At 40.9% G+C, this 18,208-nt stretch overlaps 1 protein-coding gene across 2 annotated transcripts in view; it reads right to left on the bottom strand.

Moving 5' to 3' along the window:
• Nucleotides 1-213: 213 nt before the first annotated feature.
• The window catches only part of LOC308393395 (uncharacterized protein), a 35,315-nt gene continuing 17,320 nt past the window's right edge, over nucleotides 214-18,208 (bottom strand). For both annotated transcript variants that reach the window (XM_080877118.1, XM_080877117.1), the window contains exons 9-21: nucleotides 17,179-17,619; nucleotides 15,794-16,237; nucleotides 12,990-13,397; nucleotides 10,534-10,965; nucleotides 9,744-10,145; nucleotides 7,253-7,687; nucleotides 6,847-7,101; nucleotides 6,508-6,756; nucleotides 6,114-6,371; nucleotides 2,774-3,076; nucleotides 2,404-2,673; nucleotides 2,199-2,282; nucleotides 214-2,052 (exon numbers count right to left, since the gene is read on the bottom strand). In XM_080877118.1, coding sequence (XP_080733244.1) covers nucleotides 1,989-2,052; nucleotides 2,199-2,282; nucleotides 2,404-2,673; nucleotides 2,774-3,076; nucleotides 6,114-6,371; nucleotides 6,508-6,756; nucleotides 6,847-7,101; nucleotides 7,253-7,687; nucleotides 9,744-10,145; nucleotides 10,534-10,965; nucleotides 12,990-13,397; nucleotides 15,794-16,237; nucleotides 17,179-17,619 — 4,045 coding nt within the window. In that variant the 3' untranslated portion in view covers nucleotides 214-1,988. The remainder of the gene's footprint in view (nucleotides 2,053-2,198; nucleotides 2,283-2,403; nucleotides 2,674-2,773; nucleotides 3,077-6,113; nucleotides 6,372-6,507; nucleotides 6,757-6,846; nucleotides 7,102-7,252; nucleotides 7,688-9,743; nucleotides 10,146-10,533; nucleotides 10,966-12,989; nucleotides 13,398-15,793; nucleotides 16,238-17,178; nucleotides 17,620-18,208) is intronic.

Raw genomic sequence — 18,208 nt, 5'->3', positions numbered from 1 at the left:
GAGGAAAACTGTCAAAGAAAAAATAACCACTTTCACCCATGTCATGTAATATAAAATATGAAAACCGATATATGTTAACATGTTTATGCCCATTTGTTCCAGTTATGTCAAAGTACCAAACATAGTTTTCTCCTGATTGCTCACTTATTGCATCGTTCCTCTGAGAAGTGATTATAGAGTCTCTCTACTCTGTCCTGACTGAAAAATGCTGAGTAGAATAAGTACAGTTATCACAAAAGTACAATGAATAAATATGGCCGACTCACTGCATTGATTAAAAAAACAAAAACAAGTTGGCCTCTTTGTTTTGTCTCAATAGTCTAACAAAAAATAAAATAACTGAATCACCATTATTACAGAAGTTTCAGATGTGTAAACATCAGGATGGTCATCTGTCAAGGTTCAGCTGAAAACAGGTCCCAGGTAGCTGCCTGCAGGACTCTCAGGTTTAACAGGTAAATATAAAAATAGGCAAATTAAAGGAGCGTAAAACAGCGTTGGAACAAAACACAGCTGAAACCAATCAGGATAATGAGATGCATAAGCAAATATAAATACAATATACCAGAGACAAATCAATATCAAAATAAAACAGGAAGTAACTACATGAAGGATCAGATGCCAAAGATAAAAACTTGACAACATGATACAAATGGACACAGGTGACGCTGTACTTAACTGAAACACAAAGAAGTAAATATAACCAATACTCAAAATGTAAACAGAACCCAAAGTAAATGTTGCCCAGATATACTACCTCCCTCTGTCCCATCTGGGACTCTAACCAGTGTTGGTCCCACACTGCAATCTATCATCAACGTGTCGCTGAGGCAAGTTTGTGTTCCATCCTATTTTGCTGAGGTAACTCCTCTGTTGAAGAAACAGCTCTACTGGTAATCTAATCTTCTTTTAATCTGACATTCAGAATCTTGGAGAAATATTTGATTCTCCTCTGGGCCTTGGCTCGAATGTAAAATCATGAATTTTTCTTTTATTTTAGGAACATTTCTAAATTGCGACATAAGGTCTCCACAGCTGAACTGGAAAAATTTGTTCATGCATTTGTGTCATCGTGTTTATATTATTGTTATGTCCTTTTTACCAACTTGAACAAATCATCTATTTCTCGACTCCCAAGCTACACAAAGTTCTGCGGCCAGACTACTAACACATTCTAGTAAGCATGTTCACATTACTCCTATTTTGTACTCTTTACATTGGCTCCCAATAGATTTTAGAATTTGTTTCAAAATTCTTGTTTTAACATACAGAGCACTAAATGGCCTGGCCCCAGATTATGTCTACTTCTTACTAAATACACTGCTGCTCGTTGTCTCCATTCAAAGACTCAGAATTTGTTGGTTGTTCCACAAACACATCTAAAGACAAAAAGGGACGGAGGCTTCAGTCTGTGGCACCAAGGCTGTGGAACAGTCTACCACCACAACTACATTTTGTTGACTCTGGATTGTTTTAAAACGCAGTTAAAAACTTTTCTGTTTAATCAGGCTTTCTGCTGAGATTTTTTTAATTGATTTATTTATTTTATTTTAAAAGTACCTGTTAACTTTACTGTATTTTATTATTATGTTTTGTATCGTCTATTTTGGCACCTGACGTTCTTGTTTATTTTAGCCTTTTGTCAACAGTGCTTTGTGACCGCTTGTCTGTGAAAAGCACTTAGTAACTTTACTTTACTTACTTACTATAATGGAGCTCGATTAGACAATTGAGCTCCATCAAAGAAAAATCTGTAGCAGCTGAGAAACAAAAGATACATCAGGATGAGATATATCCTGAGCCTCCATATAAACTGTCTTCTTAATGATCATAGAAAAAAGAAAAAAAATTAACATAGCACTCTAATGTTACTGTGTCGTACATTGCTGACTCCATGAACACAGCACCAGTGTTCATACTTCCTCCAATGTTTTCATTTAATGATGACGAGAAGAGAAAAAACCAACAACTACTTGACGATGATTCCTTCATATCTCACACTGCTTGTGTTCCTTGAAGGCTGCTCTGTGCACGATGTTGTTGCTGTAGAGTCTAGAAAGAGACCAAAGCAGAGAGAGCAGACGTCACTCATTCACTCAGAACAACATGAATCCATGTGAGCTCAGACTGTGAATGATTCCTCTGAGAGTCTGAGGAGAAACTCCTTCACTGATGGAGACTGATTCATGTTGGCTCACCGCACACAGTCGATGGAGGGGTTGATGGAGAGCAGCTGCAGTAACACATCAGTCGAAGCATCAGTGATCTGATTGTGACTCAGACTGTAACACAAACACAACAAGAGGCTCTAAGTGATCACTGCACATCATATTATTGTAGTGTGTGTGAACTGGCTGATGGTTATTGGTGCCTCCCAGAGAAGGATCAGTGTGTGACACTCACTCCAGGACTTGGACTTTGTGCAGATGTGTGATGAGAGGGAGCAGCAGCTGGTCAGTGAGCTGACAGTGACTGAGGTCCAGCTCTGTCAGCCCTTCACACGAGTCCAGCATCTGGACCAAAGACCCACAGGCCCTCTGATCCAGCGTGCTGTGACTGAGATCCAGCTCTCCACCCAGGGCTGCACACAGGGACACCGCCCGCCTCACTGTGTCCCTCTCACTGTTCACAGGAACCAGAGACAGCAGCTGGAGGAGGACAGTTTTACTGACTCTAAACAGGACAAACAGAGCAAAGAGAAAATGTCAGGATGCATCAACACCAGTGTGAACGAGCTTCTCTCTGGTTTAGACTCTTCTGTGGTCTTTCCCACCTGAGGCAGACCCTGTGGAGGACAGGAAACAGCAGGTCCAGCACGCTGTCCTCCACCTCACAGTCTCGCAGGTCGAGCTGTGTGTCCCGGCTGCTGTGTGTCAGGATGGTGGAGACGGCCCTGCAGTCATCAGCAGTCAGACTCAGAGGCTCAGGCTGATCCTCCTCTGGTAGCTCCACACAGGAGGAGCAGGACAGATCCAAGCTGTGCTGCAGAGTCCTCAGCAGGCCTGACGCTGCCTCCTGCTGGACGTCACAGGCAGCACAGCAGTGGATGAACCTGAGCAGCTGATTCCTGTCAACACTGCAAGGAAAAATACAGGCAAACATAAACCAATTCATGACTACTCAGTTTACCTCAGCTGATCAGTTACTAACATCAGCTTCAAATCCAAATATCGCAAACTAAAAATAAAAGACACGAAATTAATTTAAAGGGAATTTATTGTCCATTTCCATTTTTGCCTTCATGATAATGTGCGCTTATTTGTCAAACTTGGTAATAGTGTAAGAATGTTAAACTCTCTTTCACTGGGAAGATAATGGGGATATGGAAACTCTTAGAGCCCAACCTTAAGCTAATTGCACAAGTCACCATAAAGTACAGGATTTACCAAGGAGAGAGTCCCCACTACTGTATAAACCATTGCCACCTGCTCTACATCAGGGACATCAAGCTGTTTGCCATGAGTGAAGAATAGCATTGAGGACAGGTACAAGTACCTTTGAACAAATGGGAACCATGAAGAGGCCATTGGGAAAGATGCGTCTGCAACATAACCTCAGAAAGTAAGGCAAGTCGTGAAGAGTCAGCTGAATTGGAACAACAGAATTGGGGCAATCACCACCTATATGTATCCTGCTGTGATATTAGCTGGCCAAAGGAGGAGATAGAAAACACTGTCATTAAGAAAAGAAATCCCCTTGCTATGTGTGAAATGTTTCACCCCAAAATCCAGCACCCTGAGACTGTATGATAAGCAAAAGGAACAATGCCAAGGACTAGTGAGTGTCAGAACAACAGTCCAGGGTAAAAAAAACAAAGATTCAAAGAGGAAGTGGCTGATATCGAGAAATCCGGAAAATGGCTGAACAAACCTGGACTGAAAGACAGCACAGAGGCACTAACCATGGCAGCACAAGGACATGGTCTACCACACCAGGCAAGACCCCAGCTGCAGGCTGTAGAAATATGCCCCTGAGAAAACCCAGCACTTAACAGCAGGATGCAAAATGGAGCGCCATAACCAAGTGGCTGGCATAGTATACAGAAACATCTGAAAGGACGTGCTTGCAGATGTGAACACTGCCCTAAGCACGATCCCCAACCATCATAACTTAAACCAGTGAGCTGATATATGCCACTGCCACAGTAATCTCAGTATCACTCGGGTTGGAGCAGTTGGAGAAGAAGGCTGGAAGCAGAACTACAGTGTAGGCCATGTCAACTTTCATTGTGCTCTGGGCTACAATTGCTTAATTCTTCTTTCTTTTGTCTTTTAACCAATGTATTTAATAAAGTAGTCTGAAAGTAGCCTCAGTATTATAATTTCAAACCTGTGCATTTTTTCTTAGTAGGTATAAAGACATGCTCTCTTTATATTTTCTAGGGGTGAAATTCCCTTAGGTGGTGTTGGAGCCACAACCTATACATGGATGACATGAAGATGTATGCCAGAAATCAACTATCACTATAGTGAGGAAATCGGGACGTCATTCTGACTGTAAGTGTGGCCAAATGCTTGCAACGAGAGGGAAGGTGATCCAGACTGATCGGGTGGTGCTACCAGAAGGCAGAATAGCAAATATACAGGACAGCTACAAGTATCTGAGTATTTCAAGTGCCAACATGAACCATGCTAAAGATGTATCCATCGCCAAATACTCCCAGAAGGTAAGACAGAGGTGGAAAAGCCAATTGAATGATAGGAATAAAATCCAAGCTATCAATACATATCACCTGCTGGCTGTCAGACACCTAGCTGGAATAATAAGGTGGTCACAGCAAAAGATAAATGCCACTGATGTCAGGACATGAAAACTCATCACAATATACAAAGGTCCATCCATCCATCCCAAGTCTTTCACAGTCAACAGGTCCCAAGCTTTGTAAAGGTGACCCAGGGACTATCGTGCACATAGTAGCAGGATTTAAGATGCAAGCAGGGACAGCATACACTGAGAGGCACAAGTGGCTGGGATAGTTTACAGCAGAGCTTTCCAAAGTGTGGGGCCCGCCCCCCATTGCAGGGGGGGCGCGGTATGAAAAGGAAAAAAAAAAACCCAAAATGCTTGGACACTGCTAGCAGAGGGCACCCACACAAACGCAAAGCAGGAGATGAAGCATAGCTAATATGTTTCCAAACCAACTTCATTCTAAGCCAAAGACTAGAAAATATGGTGAAGCAAATCTTCCCTTTGGCTTCACCTGCACAAGTGCCAAGGTAGGTCTCCCTGCAGAACTGGTTTTCCCTTCGTCGGGAGCAGCGCTGGGCTCTTCAAATCACGGACAAACAGTATCCTACATTCTTGATTTTTAGTTCACAAACACTTGTTGCAATGACTAACTACTCCTGACATTTTGGAGATGTTAGCTCTTTATACAGTAAAGTTACCGTGGGATACAAATAATATCAGACTGATCCGGCCATGATTTGTTCCCTCGGTTCAAATCACGGACAAACAGTATCCCACAGCTGTTTATGTTTTTAAACCCATTTTGCACAGAGAGACATTTTTTGAAAAATGTATTGATAACAATGTTGAATATTATTACACAGGAAAAAAGCAACTACATGTAAAATAATCACACCGCAACGCCTCTGCCTTTCTAAATGGAGGGACAGTAACTGCGTGTGTATATGTAAACGTGTAAAACCTGCAGATGGTAAGATTAACGGTATTTTGTCTCTATCTGCAATTCATCTCATGTAAACAATAACGTGAAAAAAAGGCACATACCTTTGACATTACGTGACGAGCTCTGTATTCCTCGTCCACACGTAAACGCAAAAAAGGAGTTTTATAAAATCTCAGTTTTCGGTGATTCGAAACGCCGTTTACGTGTGGACGAAACAGCTGCGTTTTCAAAAATACCCGTGTAGGTGTGGACGTAGCGTAAAAGAGTTAGTAGTTTATTTTATTACTACCTGTAATTTATTGCAGATTACTTGTATTTGCTTAATTGTTTACTAAATGTTTGAGGTGTGAAATAAACCGCAATGGAGCAAAATATGGGTGTGTGTGGTTGGGGTTTGTGCGCGCGCGGGTGGGGGGGCATTTTTCTTGTAAAACAGGGGGGGCTAGCAAAAAAAGTTTGGGAACAAGCTCTAATATCTGACCTGAGATGAGAAACGTTGTCCAGCATGAAGAGGATGGACTCTGCTCCCTCTGCTGGTATGGAGGTCCACAGGAGGTTCAGTTTGACTCTGTCTCCGTGTTTGAGGATGAAGATCAGAGCAGCACAGTCCACTGAGTCCAGCTCTCTGCTGCTCAGGTTGATCACATGACCAAGTGACCTCAGTAAACTGGGCACAGCGTGACTGTCATGAGCTCTGTAGAGCTCTCTGATGGAGCTCATCACAAAGCTGGGACTGGGCCTGAAAACAAACAGTTTATTTCCAACTTTGTTTAAAGGATCCATAAACTGCTGATTAAAGATGAGACAGCATTTCAAATCCTCCTGATTAAACAGCAGAAACTGTGTTTGGTAAAAGATCAAACTACATTCAGCACCTTTTAAACACAATCCTGTCCAGAAAGGGAAGCAGACGTGTGGTTTCCTCCTGTAAGAAGAGGTTCTTCCTCAGGTTCACAGTGATGGTCTGAGCTGACGCCTGCTGCAGCAGATAGTGAAGAAGCTCCCAGTTCAGACAGCAGGAGGTCAGGTCTCCACCAACCTTACTCAAGAAGGACAACGTTAAGTCCTTGTTCTGGATTTCATGGAGGAGACACAGAAGCTGCTGGAAGCTCTCTTCACTCAGTCTGCAAAAAATAAAGAGAGAGAAAAACAAGTTAATCTGTTTTTAAAAACTACATTTTATTTGGCCTGTGATGTTCAGGAAAGACATTTACTTGACTGTTAGAGGACCATCATGGAGCAGCAGAGTAATCAGACCCTGAGCAGGGATGCAGCTCTCAGTCAGGTCTAACCGTCCGACTGTCCAGTGTCTCAGCAGGGAAGCCAAACTACTGACAGCCCTCAACAATACTCTCTGTGATGGTCGAGCTTTCTTAGGCACAAGAGAAAGCTCTTCCACAGCCAGTGGACAGACCACTCTGCCTCTTCTTACCCACTGAAACAGGAGCAAGGACATGTCGATGGAAAGCCTGAAGATCAAAGAGACAAAAGAGCAGAAATGATGAACACCAAGAACTAAAGATTCAAAGTGGACAGCAGATAAATGGTTTTTATAAGAACACGAGAGAGTTATAATTTCACTTCCTGTGAAGCTGTTTCCAGAACATTAGTTTCACTTACCTGAGCTGTGAGATATAAGGCAGACACTGAAGGAAACTCCTCACTTCACTCTCTTCATGTGAGCAGCCTGTCAGCTCCACTTGTTTCTTCTCTGGTTGGAGTTTCAGCACTTCCAGGAGGATGGAGGTCTTTCTCTCTGAGAGGTTTATGGACCAGACTGCAGGAGCTGACTGGAAAACTGACTGTAATGATGGAAGGACACTCAAGCCTGTTTTAGTCTCATAGTCCTTCACATTGGTGTACAGATTTAGCAGGAAATCACACTGATAGTCATCATCCATGTATCTCTCATTAAACGGGAATGTTTGATATCTGCACACTGATGATAACAGCTCCAGTATCTTCTCTCCTGTCTGCTGCGCTCTCTCTGCTGCTGCACAGAACAGATTCACAAAGAACCTGACTGCTTCTTCATCTGACGTCTCAGGATCAGCACTGGAACAACAAGAAGAAATATTTACACATATGCAGGTCATCTGAACAGCAATGAAAAGCCAATAACATAAGATAAGATAAGATAAGATAACCTTTATTAGTCCCACACGTGGGAAATTTGTTTTGTCACAGCAGGAAGTGGACAGTGCAAAAGTTATGAGGCAAAAATTAGAATACAATAAGAATAAATACAGTACACAGCTGTACAGAATAGAATAAAATAAAATACTATATACAGTAGAATAAAATAAAATAAATATACAATAAGATAAAAATAGAATACAAATACAAATACTGTATACAACTGAGTAAAAATACAACGATGACAGAAAGGATTATTGCACTTAGTATTATTGCATATGTATGGATGTGTGTGCTTGATCAGTTAAAGTCTTTATTATGGAGTCTGACAGCAGTGGGGAGGAAAGACCTGCGAAATCTCTCCGTCCCACACCGTGTAATCGTGTGAGTCTCCGCAGCAGGTACAGCCTGCTCTGCCCTTTCCTGTAGAGGGCGTCTGAGTTATGAGTCCAGTCCAGTCTATTGTTCAGATGAACACCAAGGTACCTGTAGCTGTCCACAGCCTCAATGTCCATACCCTGGATGTTCAGTGGTTGCAGTGGAGAATGCAAAACATATCATATAACAAATACCAGTTTGAACTTATTCTGTTTTTTTATGGAGTATTTTCCTTTCTTTGTGAATTTTATAAAGACTGAATTATTGTCGTTAAATCAGTGCTCTGTGAGTTTATTTTTTATTAAATAAATGAGATTGTAAAGTCATTATACCTAAAAAATAACAACCAAAATCAGCACTCTGAAAAGAACAGTATGTAATTTGGTTGTTGTTCTTTAATCCATAATAACAGCTCAGTTTCATGAACTCATACATGTATGTAAAATACAGCATTAGACTTCAAAGCAACACACAACTGACAAAGTCCAACACAGCGGTGAACATGTTTCCGTATGAAATGGAGTAAAGTTGACATTTAACTGACATATAATCCTGTGTGGATGAAATCACAGTGGGTAAATATAATATTGGTGACAGTGAAATATATAATTATTTAAAAGAGTAATGTAGCCAGGTGGAAGGTCAGTGTTATGGGACATGCCACTGGCTGGCTCTGTTTCTTTTGGGGTACCCCTGGGAGCGCAAGGGATGATGGGGATCTACGGAGACATTCACAGAAGTGCTAGCTTGTATTGGTGTAACATGGGTGTTCAACGCTGTGTTTTCACTGCATGGTCTGTTTAAGCGCAAAGGGTGGAATAGTTAAGGCACCAGGTGTTGCTGTGTTTGACTTCACTAATCATCTCAGGGGGAGCTGTACTCCGTTTTTCTGCTGGATTAATGCACTGTATGTATTTGAGTTCACATCTGTATTGTAATGTTTCATTTGTAAGAGGGAAAATGTACTGTGGTTAACTGTTTAATTTGGTCTCTGTAATTTAGCAGGAGAAGCCACTAGAGTCATTTTTGCACTGCTAAGTTTGTTTTGTTTCTGGACGGGTTTATATCAGTCACACATTGACATTAGACATCTTTGAGTTCCAGACTCTGAAAAGTTGGAACAACTACCTGCAGTAGCAGTGGGTTACCAGTGCACACAGCTGTTACTTGATGAGAACTGTGTGTAGCAATTTTATTTCCTTGTTTTTACAACCTTTCATCTGGACGCTTACTTTATAATTCAGATTAAAAGAACCCCAAAGATAATCTGTGTTTTGGGCTGGTTGATTTAGCCAGGCTACAGTTAAATAATATTTAGATTTACAGGTCTCAAAATGTTGTTGTTATATCTTTTTACCCATAATCTCTGTTCTTATATAAAGCTAATCATGTAAAGTAGAAAAAGAGTGAAGAACTTTATGATTAAATATTAACCAAGGCAGATAAAATAGAAGGACAAGGGTCTAATTACATGTGTGTTATTAGCTATGATGACTTCAGATTAGATTAACAAAAAAAATGCTTAAATACATTATTAGACTGTAAATTAAAAATTGCTTTCAAAGTCACCTGGTAACTAAGCATTAGTTTAACTTACCTGAGCTGTGAGATATAAGGCAGACACTGCAGGAAACTCCTCACTTCACTCTCTTCATGTGAGCAGCCTGTCAGCTCCACCTGTTTCTTCTCTGGTTGGAGTTTCAGCACTTCCAGGAGGATGAAGGTCTTTCTCTCTGAGAGGTTTATGGACCAGACTGCAGGAGCTGACTGGAAAACTGACTGTAATGATGGAAGGACACTCAAGCCTGTTTTAGTCTCATAAGAGTACAGGTCCATCAGGAAATCACACCATTTCTCTTTAAGGGGCAATCGTTCATATCTGCACACTGATGATAACAGCTCCAGTATCTTCTCTCCTGTCTGCTGTTCTCTCTCTGCTGCTGCACAGAACAGATTCACAAAGGTTGCAACTTCTTCATCTTGCCTCCGAGAAGCAACACTGGAACAATGAGAGGGAAACACTTAGTGATGCTAACTGTCTGCTAACTGCTTCCGTCAAAAGTTCTCTGATGACTCAGCAGTTGTTGGCCTCATCAATCGGGCCAACAAAGACAGAAAACTGACCGAGGACTTTGTCGATCGGTGCCAGTGGAATTGCCTAGAGAAGCATCTGGGCCAATAAACTGGACTGGACTAACAATACAAAGGCCATGGACACAGACATAAATAATATTATTAAAATTAAAGTGAAAGACATATATATATGGTATCTTAAAACAAATCAGCCAGGAAACCAGGAAAGTCTGGAAAAATATAAAGAAATGAGGGATTGATCCCAGTCTTTCACAAAACCATAGAGTTAACCATTTAAAATACAGTTCATTTACCTGAGCTGTGAGATGTAAGGCAGACATTCAAGGAAACTCCTCACTTCACTCTCTTCATGTGAGCAGCCTGTCAGCTTCACTTGTTTCTTCTCTAGTTGGAGTTTCAGCACTTCCAGGAGGATGGAGGTCTTTCTTATTGAGAGGTTTATGAACCAGACTGCAGGAGCTGACTGGAAAACTGACTGTAACGATGGAAGGACACTCAAGCCTGTTTTAGTCTCACAGTCCTTCACATGGGAGTACAGATCCAGCAGGAAATCACACTGATATTGAAGATCTGTATATGTGTCATTAACAGGGAATGTTTGATATGCGCACACTGATGATAACAGCTCCAGTATCTTCTCTCCTGTCTGCTGTTCTCTCTCTGCTGCTGCACAGAACAGATTCCCAAAAAACCTTCCTCCTTCATCTGCCCATAAAGTAAAAAAACTGGAACAAGAAAAAGGGGAAAAAAAGAGTATTGATAGTATTTCATGAAAAGACATGGTACATTTTGAATGTAGTGAAGGTATCCCCACAGTTCAGTGATTGTATATTAGTAGAGTTTTTCCTCATGGATGAGACTGCTGCTTTCTTGCACCATTAGGGTTGAAAACTGGGTCATGATTGTCATTTATGTGTATGCTGCATACAGAGTACCCAGCTCTTTAAATTATACATTTGGTGTGCCCTCTATCTTGTGACTATTATCATACTGGGGACTTTAACTCTTATATTTAATTAAATATAAATACATAAAAATACTGTAGTTTTACATTTGAATCCCTCTTGGTAAAGCATCTTGCGTAGATAAAGTCATGGTATAAATATAATAATGATGATAAGTAAATATTAAAATTTAAACTAGTACAATGGTTTTATGGAAAAAATTATTACTTAATGTTGCAGAAATAATTATGGAACCATCAACCAAAATATCACAGAACTTTGCTGCTTTTATAACTACTGTATTTAAAATGTTTGAGGCACAGCCTAATTAAAAATATTCTCCATTATGTTGGTTTCAGCTTTCTCTTCACCACAGAAATGATTCTGCGATCAACGACCACTATTGTCGTCCGTGAAAGTCCAGGTCTTTTTGCTGAGTTCAACAGTGCTTTCTTTTTTTCAGGATGTACCAAACCGTAGGTTTCACCACTCCTAATATTGTAACAATTTCTCAGATGTATTTTTTCTGTAGTCACAGATTAAGGATGGCTTGTTTCACCTGCATGGAGAGCTCATTTGACTGCAGGCAATCTACTGAGAGCCAAATCTTTCACATGCAAGCACCTCAAATCAGCTCCGGGACTTTTATCTTCTTAATTCATAATTACATAACAAAGAAACCTGCCCATGAATTAACCTTGGAATCAATTGTCCAATTACTTTTGGTCCCTATAAACAGAGGGTGGCACATGTTAAAGAGCTGAAACGCCTAAACCCTTCATCCAGTTTGAATGTGGATGTCCTTAAATGAAAACTGAGAGTTTACACATTATGTCCATGTCCATTATATAACTATAATTGGGATATGTTTCAGTAAACATGTAAAAAAAAAATTGTGTCAGTGTCCAAATATATTTGGACATAACTGTATTTCCCACGTTGTCTTTGGTTAAAGCATGTTTATTTGTTGGCTTTAGTTTGTCTTTTCTTCTTATGGACATTCTACTGTGGGCTTCATATCAACAGTTATTACAGGTGCATTTTCATTTCACTTTTGCCCGTCTTCCAATCTGCATTTGGGTGATTATACTGCAAAACACTATAGTACACTCTGGCTAGTAATGCACCCAGCAACCACTTATGGGCAAGCCGCACTTGGAGCCCTGAACATACGGAAGCAACGTTGACAATTTGGGAGGAGGCTTCAGAAAAGTTCTGATTTATTTACCTTTGGCAAGAGTAGATGAGGGACTACAACTACCTTGGACTCTACTCTCTACCCATTGGTCACAGCTGCCACTTCTGAGAGGAAATGGCATTGTCACATTCCTCACCTAAGGTCACTGTTGCAGCCAGGCCCAGCCTTGTCCAGGCTGTTGTTTCTATGTCTAAATCTAAGCTGGCTCCATAGAAACTGTTTATCATGGGCCTGAACCCCTGAGTCTGAGTCTCCTAAGCCACCCAAGCCAGCTGACCCCAAAGCTGAGCATATGTTTTCCAAACATGAGCATTTCGACTGCAAGACTGCCTTCTTGCAGAAATGGAAATTACACAATGATTTAAGAATGTTTTCTCAGCATAGAGTGATTCTATATGAATCTAATCTATCTGGGGAAAGGAACTGCCATTAATCAAAATAAATGTTTTATTTTGAACTAGGTGTTATCAAGCCAGAATGTTTGGGTATTTAAAAAAATAGCTTTGTGCCCCCAAACTGTTTCCATTCCATAATTGCCAGTTTTTGTGGTTCCCTCAGAGCAGCTCTCCTGATGCAGAATTCAACATGTAAAGTAGAATTAATTTACCTGAGCTGTGAGATATAAGGCAGACACTGAAGGAAACTCCTCACTTCACTCTCTTCATGTGAGCAGCCTGTCAGCTCCACTTGTTTCTTCTCTGGTTGGAGTTTCAGCACTTCCAGGAGGATGGAGGTCTTTCTCTCTGAGAGGTTTATGGACCAGACTGCAGGAGCTGACTGGAAAACTGACTGTAATGATGGTAAGATGCTCACGCCTGTTTTGGTCTCATAGGAGCACAGGTCCATAAGAAAATCACACCATTTCTCTTTAAGAGGGAATCTTTCATATGTGCACACTGATGATAACAGCTCCAGTATCTCCTCTGCTGTCTGCTGTTCTCTCTCTGCTGCTGCACAGAACAGATTCCCAAAGAACTTAGCTTCTTCACAAAAATCTGAATTCTCAGGATCAACACTGAAACATCAAAAGACAAACATTTAGTGGAGATTTGATCTGAGCTGCATAAACACAACCACACACTACTGACGGACTCCATCTTGTCCATGTGTGTCCTGTATATAATGAAAGTCCATTTAAAACCGTCTTCCATCAGAGCAGCTGAACATTGTTTTTAGACTGTTACTGACTCACAATTCAATTCAATTCAGTTTTATTTATATAGCGCCAAATCACAACAACAGTCGCTTCAGAGCGTTTATATTGTACAGTAGATCGTATAATAACAGATACAGAGAAAAACCCAACAATCATATGACCCCCTATGAGCAAACAGTTTGGCGACAGTGGGAAGGAAAAACTCCCTTTTAACAGGAAGAAACCTCCGGCAGAACCAGGCTCAGGGAGGGGTGAGAGAAGGAAGACAGGATAAAGACATGCTGTGGAAGAGAGACAGAGATTAATAACAGATATGATTCAATGCAGAGAGGTCTATTAACACATACTGAGTGAGAAAGGAAAAACTCAGTGCATCATGGGAATCCCCCGGCAGCCTACATCTATTGCAGCATAACTAAGGGAGGGTTCAGGGTCACCTGGTCCAGCCCTAACTATATGCTTTACCAAAAAGGAAAGTTTTAAGCCTAATCTTAAAAGTAGAGATAGTGTCTGTCTCCTGAATCCAAACTGGAAGCTGGTTCCACAGAAGAGGGGCCTGAAAACTGAAGGCTCTGCCTCCCATTCTACTTTTAAATACTCTAGGAACAACAAGTAGGCCTGCAGAGCGAGAGCGAAGTGCTCTAACACAAACACTAATCCTGTGTGTGCAATCACTGCGCACTGAAGTGTAGCTGTTTGTGGTTTGTGATGAACATGAGTGGAACAACAACATCTACACTTCATATCTTGTACAACAGTAGCTTCACCTTCCTACTCAGTTTCTGAATTAGGTTGGAAGTGGTGTTTACTATTTTACTTGTGCATTCATTGATGGCTTATAATTTCCTTTTTCAATCACTGGATTGTTAAACTGAAACAGTTAGTTGTAACCCTGGCCTTGACTGCATTGTGCTCTGCCTGTGCCGTTGCAGATTTTGACCGTCTATTTCCCTATGCACAGTTTTTTTGGAATTTCTCCTGTGGTGTCACGAGCCTGACCCTGAGTGTGAGAGAGTGAGAGCACTCTACACTTTGGACACTTTGGATCCCCTGCCCAGAATGCCTTTTCCCCCTGCACATTGTTGAGATTGTTGTAAATATTTTTGGCACTGTAAATAAACACACTGTTGAGCTCCTCCAACTCTACGTCTGAATCCACCCACTTGTTAGCCCTGACACTAAGGCTACGTTCACACTGCAGGTCTTAATGCTCAATTCCGATTTTTTGATCAAATCTGATTTTTCTGTCTGCTTGTTCACACTACAAATAAAATGTGACAGCAAATGTGCTCTAGTGTGAACCCTCAAAGCGGCCCGCATCCGCAAAAGACGACGTCACACACAACGTGCTCTGTTTAGACTCAGAGCAAACAATATTGTTTGACTGATAGCCCTTAATATAAAGACTTGTTTCGGACTTTATGTTTCCCAATTTTGCTTTAAGTTATAAAGTTATTTTGTTATTTACATATGGCCTAATAATGATCCTTATTGCTGTTTTAGAGAGGAGCGGTGCTTCAAAGGATAGTTGCTGATTTCTGTCAGAATCTGCAGATTTTACAGTACAAATAAAATGTTCACGTTGTCTTCCTAACAGTTTCACTAACATCTACACGGGATGGCCAGGAAGCGTTCACGATGTCTTCTCCGGTGCTGATAATTGGCGTCTGTTTTGTGTCACTGACGTAAAAGACGTATTTAATGCGACATGACCATTCAAACAGCAGTCGCTTTCTAAAACATCAGATATGTATCGGATTCAGTACCACATACGAAAGTGACCCAGGATGGATTTGACAATATCGGATTTGTGCTGTTCACACTGTCATGCCATGAACGCATATGGGTCGCATAGAGTCAAAAAAGTTGGATTTGATGCGCTTTCACCTGCAGTGTGAACGTAGCCAAAGAGTTCAGGCTTTGTTAAAAAGGTTGTTAGAATTTTACAAACTGTTTCTACTCTCTATGCTGTATTTCTATGTATGTTTGCACATGTTTCAGCTGAAGAAAAGGTCTAATAAACACAGTTGTTTACAGGGCGCAATGTTTCCCTCTTAAATAAGGGAAGAACTGAAATAAAACTGAAATATGATAACATATAAATGAAGTCACAAATATCGTTTCAATAATGATGAAAAATATATCACTATTGGATTTTGTAAAAATAATTTTTGGATTTGTTTAGCTTAAAATATCCCAGCAATACATTTCTGAACAGATACAGTATATAGTAACAGAAATGATGACTTATTTACCTGAGGTGTGAGATGTAAGGCAGACACTGAAGGAAACTCCTCACTTCACTCTCTTCATGTGAGCAGCCTCTCAGCTTCACTTGTTTCTTCTCTGGTTGGAGTTTCAGCACTTCCAGGAGGATGGAGGTCTTTCTCTCTGAGAGGTTTATGGACCAGACTGCAGGAGCTGACTGGAAAACTGACTGTAATGATGGAAGGACACTCAAGCCTGTTTTAGTCTCACAGTCCTTCACATGGGAGTACAGATCCAGCAGGAAGTCAGACTGATATTCATTTTCTTCAACACCCATGTCTCTGTTATTTAGAGGGAATGTTTCAAAGCTGCACACTGATGATAACAGCTCCAGTATCTTCTCTCCTGTCTGCTGCGCTCTCTCTGCTGCTGCACAGAACAGATTCACAAAGAACCTGATTTCTTTATAAAATTCTACTGGAGGATGAACACTGGAACAATAAGAAGGAAACACTTAGTGATGATTTGATGTTAGCTACATAAATACAACCTACTTATGGACTCCATCTTGTTCATATTTCTAACTGTATTCCTTACTCATAACTGTAGGGAGAAATTCTTTGTGGTAAGTATTTCACTTTGGAGTAGTGCTTGTAAATACAGTCACTTCTCCGAATCTCCTCTAACTTTATTATAAGGTGCGCCTGTAGCCCACTGTCCAGTCTCTCACAGCATTTTGCTCTCATCTTGGTTGCAGATGGCAGTGACCGGCACAGGTATGTGGAAAATGGAGATAATATCTGTAGATTAGCTTTCAGAGCACATTTGTTGATTCCTTTACTAGTGTTTGTGGACCAGGTTTATTTTCCCTGGTGGTTGCTTCATTGTTTAATTTTTAATAATGGTAGTTATATTACCAATCAAAAGCACACAGGCTTATTATTGACAAGGCAATGGTGTTGCAAATTAATTACAAGACTTGTGCTGTAGAAGTTAAACCGCAGGGTAAGAACATTAACATTCAGTTAATTGTTGCTTGATTATTATTATTCACTACCACGATGTAATTAAAATAGCAGTTCAAGCAACCAAAAAATTCATACAATGATGGGCCACTTGGTTAAGCAATCTGCAGGGACGAGCGACCAATGGTGCTACCCGTTGTTCACTAAATGAGCCTCACTACAATCATCAAAACAGTGTCTTGTACCTGTGCCCAGTGCTTTCATACACACACTTGAATGTCGAGGAAGGACTCACCAAGGGTTGTTAGTTTCAATCGTTATGCCAATGTACTGTATTCAGCTGCAGTCAGCTAAGACTGAAGAAGTCACTTGGATGAGTGATGGAATATTTCGCCCACAAAAAATGCTACATCCAGACAGACAGAATCAGCTTTTGGGATTAATGATGTAAAGTAGAATTAATTTACCTGAGCTGTGAGATATAAGGCAGACATTCAAGGAAACTCCTCACTTCACTCTCTTCATGTGAGCAGCCTCTCAGCTCCACTTGTTTCTTCTCTGGTTGGAGTTTCAGCACTTCCAGGAGGATGGAGGTCTTTCTCTCTGAGAGGTTTATGGACCAGACTGCAGGAGCTGACTGGAAAACTGACTGTAATGATGGAAGGACACTCAAGCCTGTTTTAGACTCATAGGCCTTCATATGGGAGTACAGATCCAACAAGAAGTCACACTGATATTCATCAGAAATGTCTCTGTCATTAAAAGGGAATGTTTGATATGTGCACACTGATGATAACAGCTCCAGTATCTTTTCTCCTGTCTGCTGTTCTCTCTCTGCTGCTGCACAGAACAGAATAATCAAGGTTCTTTTGGTTCCTTCATAAAGATCTGACCACCAAGGAACAACACTGGAACAATAAGAAGGAACGATTTAGTGATGATTTCATCTGAGCTGCATAAACAACCACACATTACTGATGGACTCCATCTTGTCCATGTGTGTCCTGTAAATAATGAAAGTCCATTTTAAAGCCGTCTTCCATCAGAGCAGCTGAACATTGTTTTTAGACTGTGACTGACTCACAACACAAACACTAACAGAAAAAGTGAAGAAATTTGCGTTTAGTCAATTATTTCTTTGCGGTAACAATGCTTTTTGGCATTAAGTCCTGTTGAAAACATGCTTTGTTTCCCCTCAAATGGGGCCACATTTGTAAGGAAACTGCATTTGTGGGGTGAGCAAAACTTGCCAAATCTTTTCTGCCAATACCAAACTGTCATGGTCGCTGTGTGGCAGGCAGGATGAGGACCCAAAATGCAAACTCACGGACTCAGGGGATAAACTCAAAATGCAGCTTTATTGCTGACAGGTGACAAACGAAAGCAGTGATACCAAAGCAATACAAAACTAAACTACACTGGGAAAAGCTAATTGTAACATATACCAGAAGACACGGGGAGAACCACACACAGCATGAGGGAGAACGCGACGCCGAA

Source organism: Rhamphochromis sp. 'chilingali' (genome assembly GCF_963969265.1).
Source record: "Rhamphochromis sp. 'chilingali' genome assembly, chromosome: 3".
Lineage (NCBI taxonomy): Eukaryota > Metazoa > Chordata > Actinopteri > Cichliformes > Cichlidae > Rhamphochromis > Rhamphochromis sp. 'chilingali'.
This window is presented reverse-complemented; position numbering and strand designations above follow the sequence as displayed.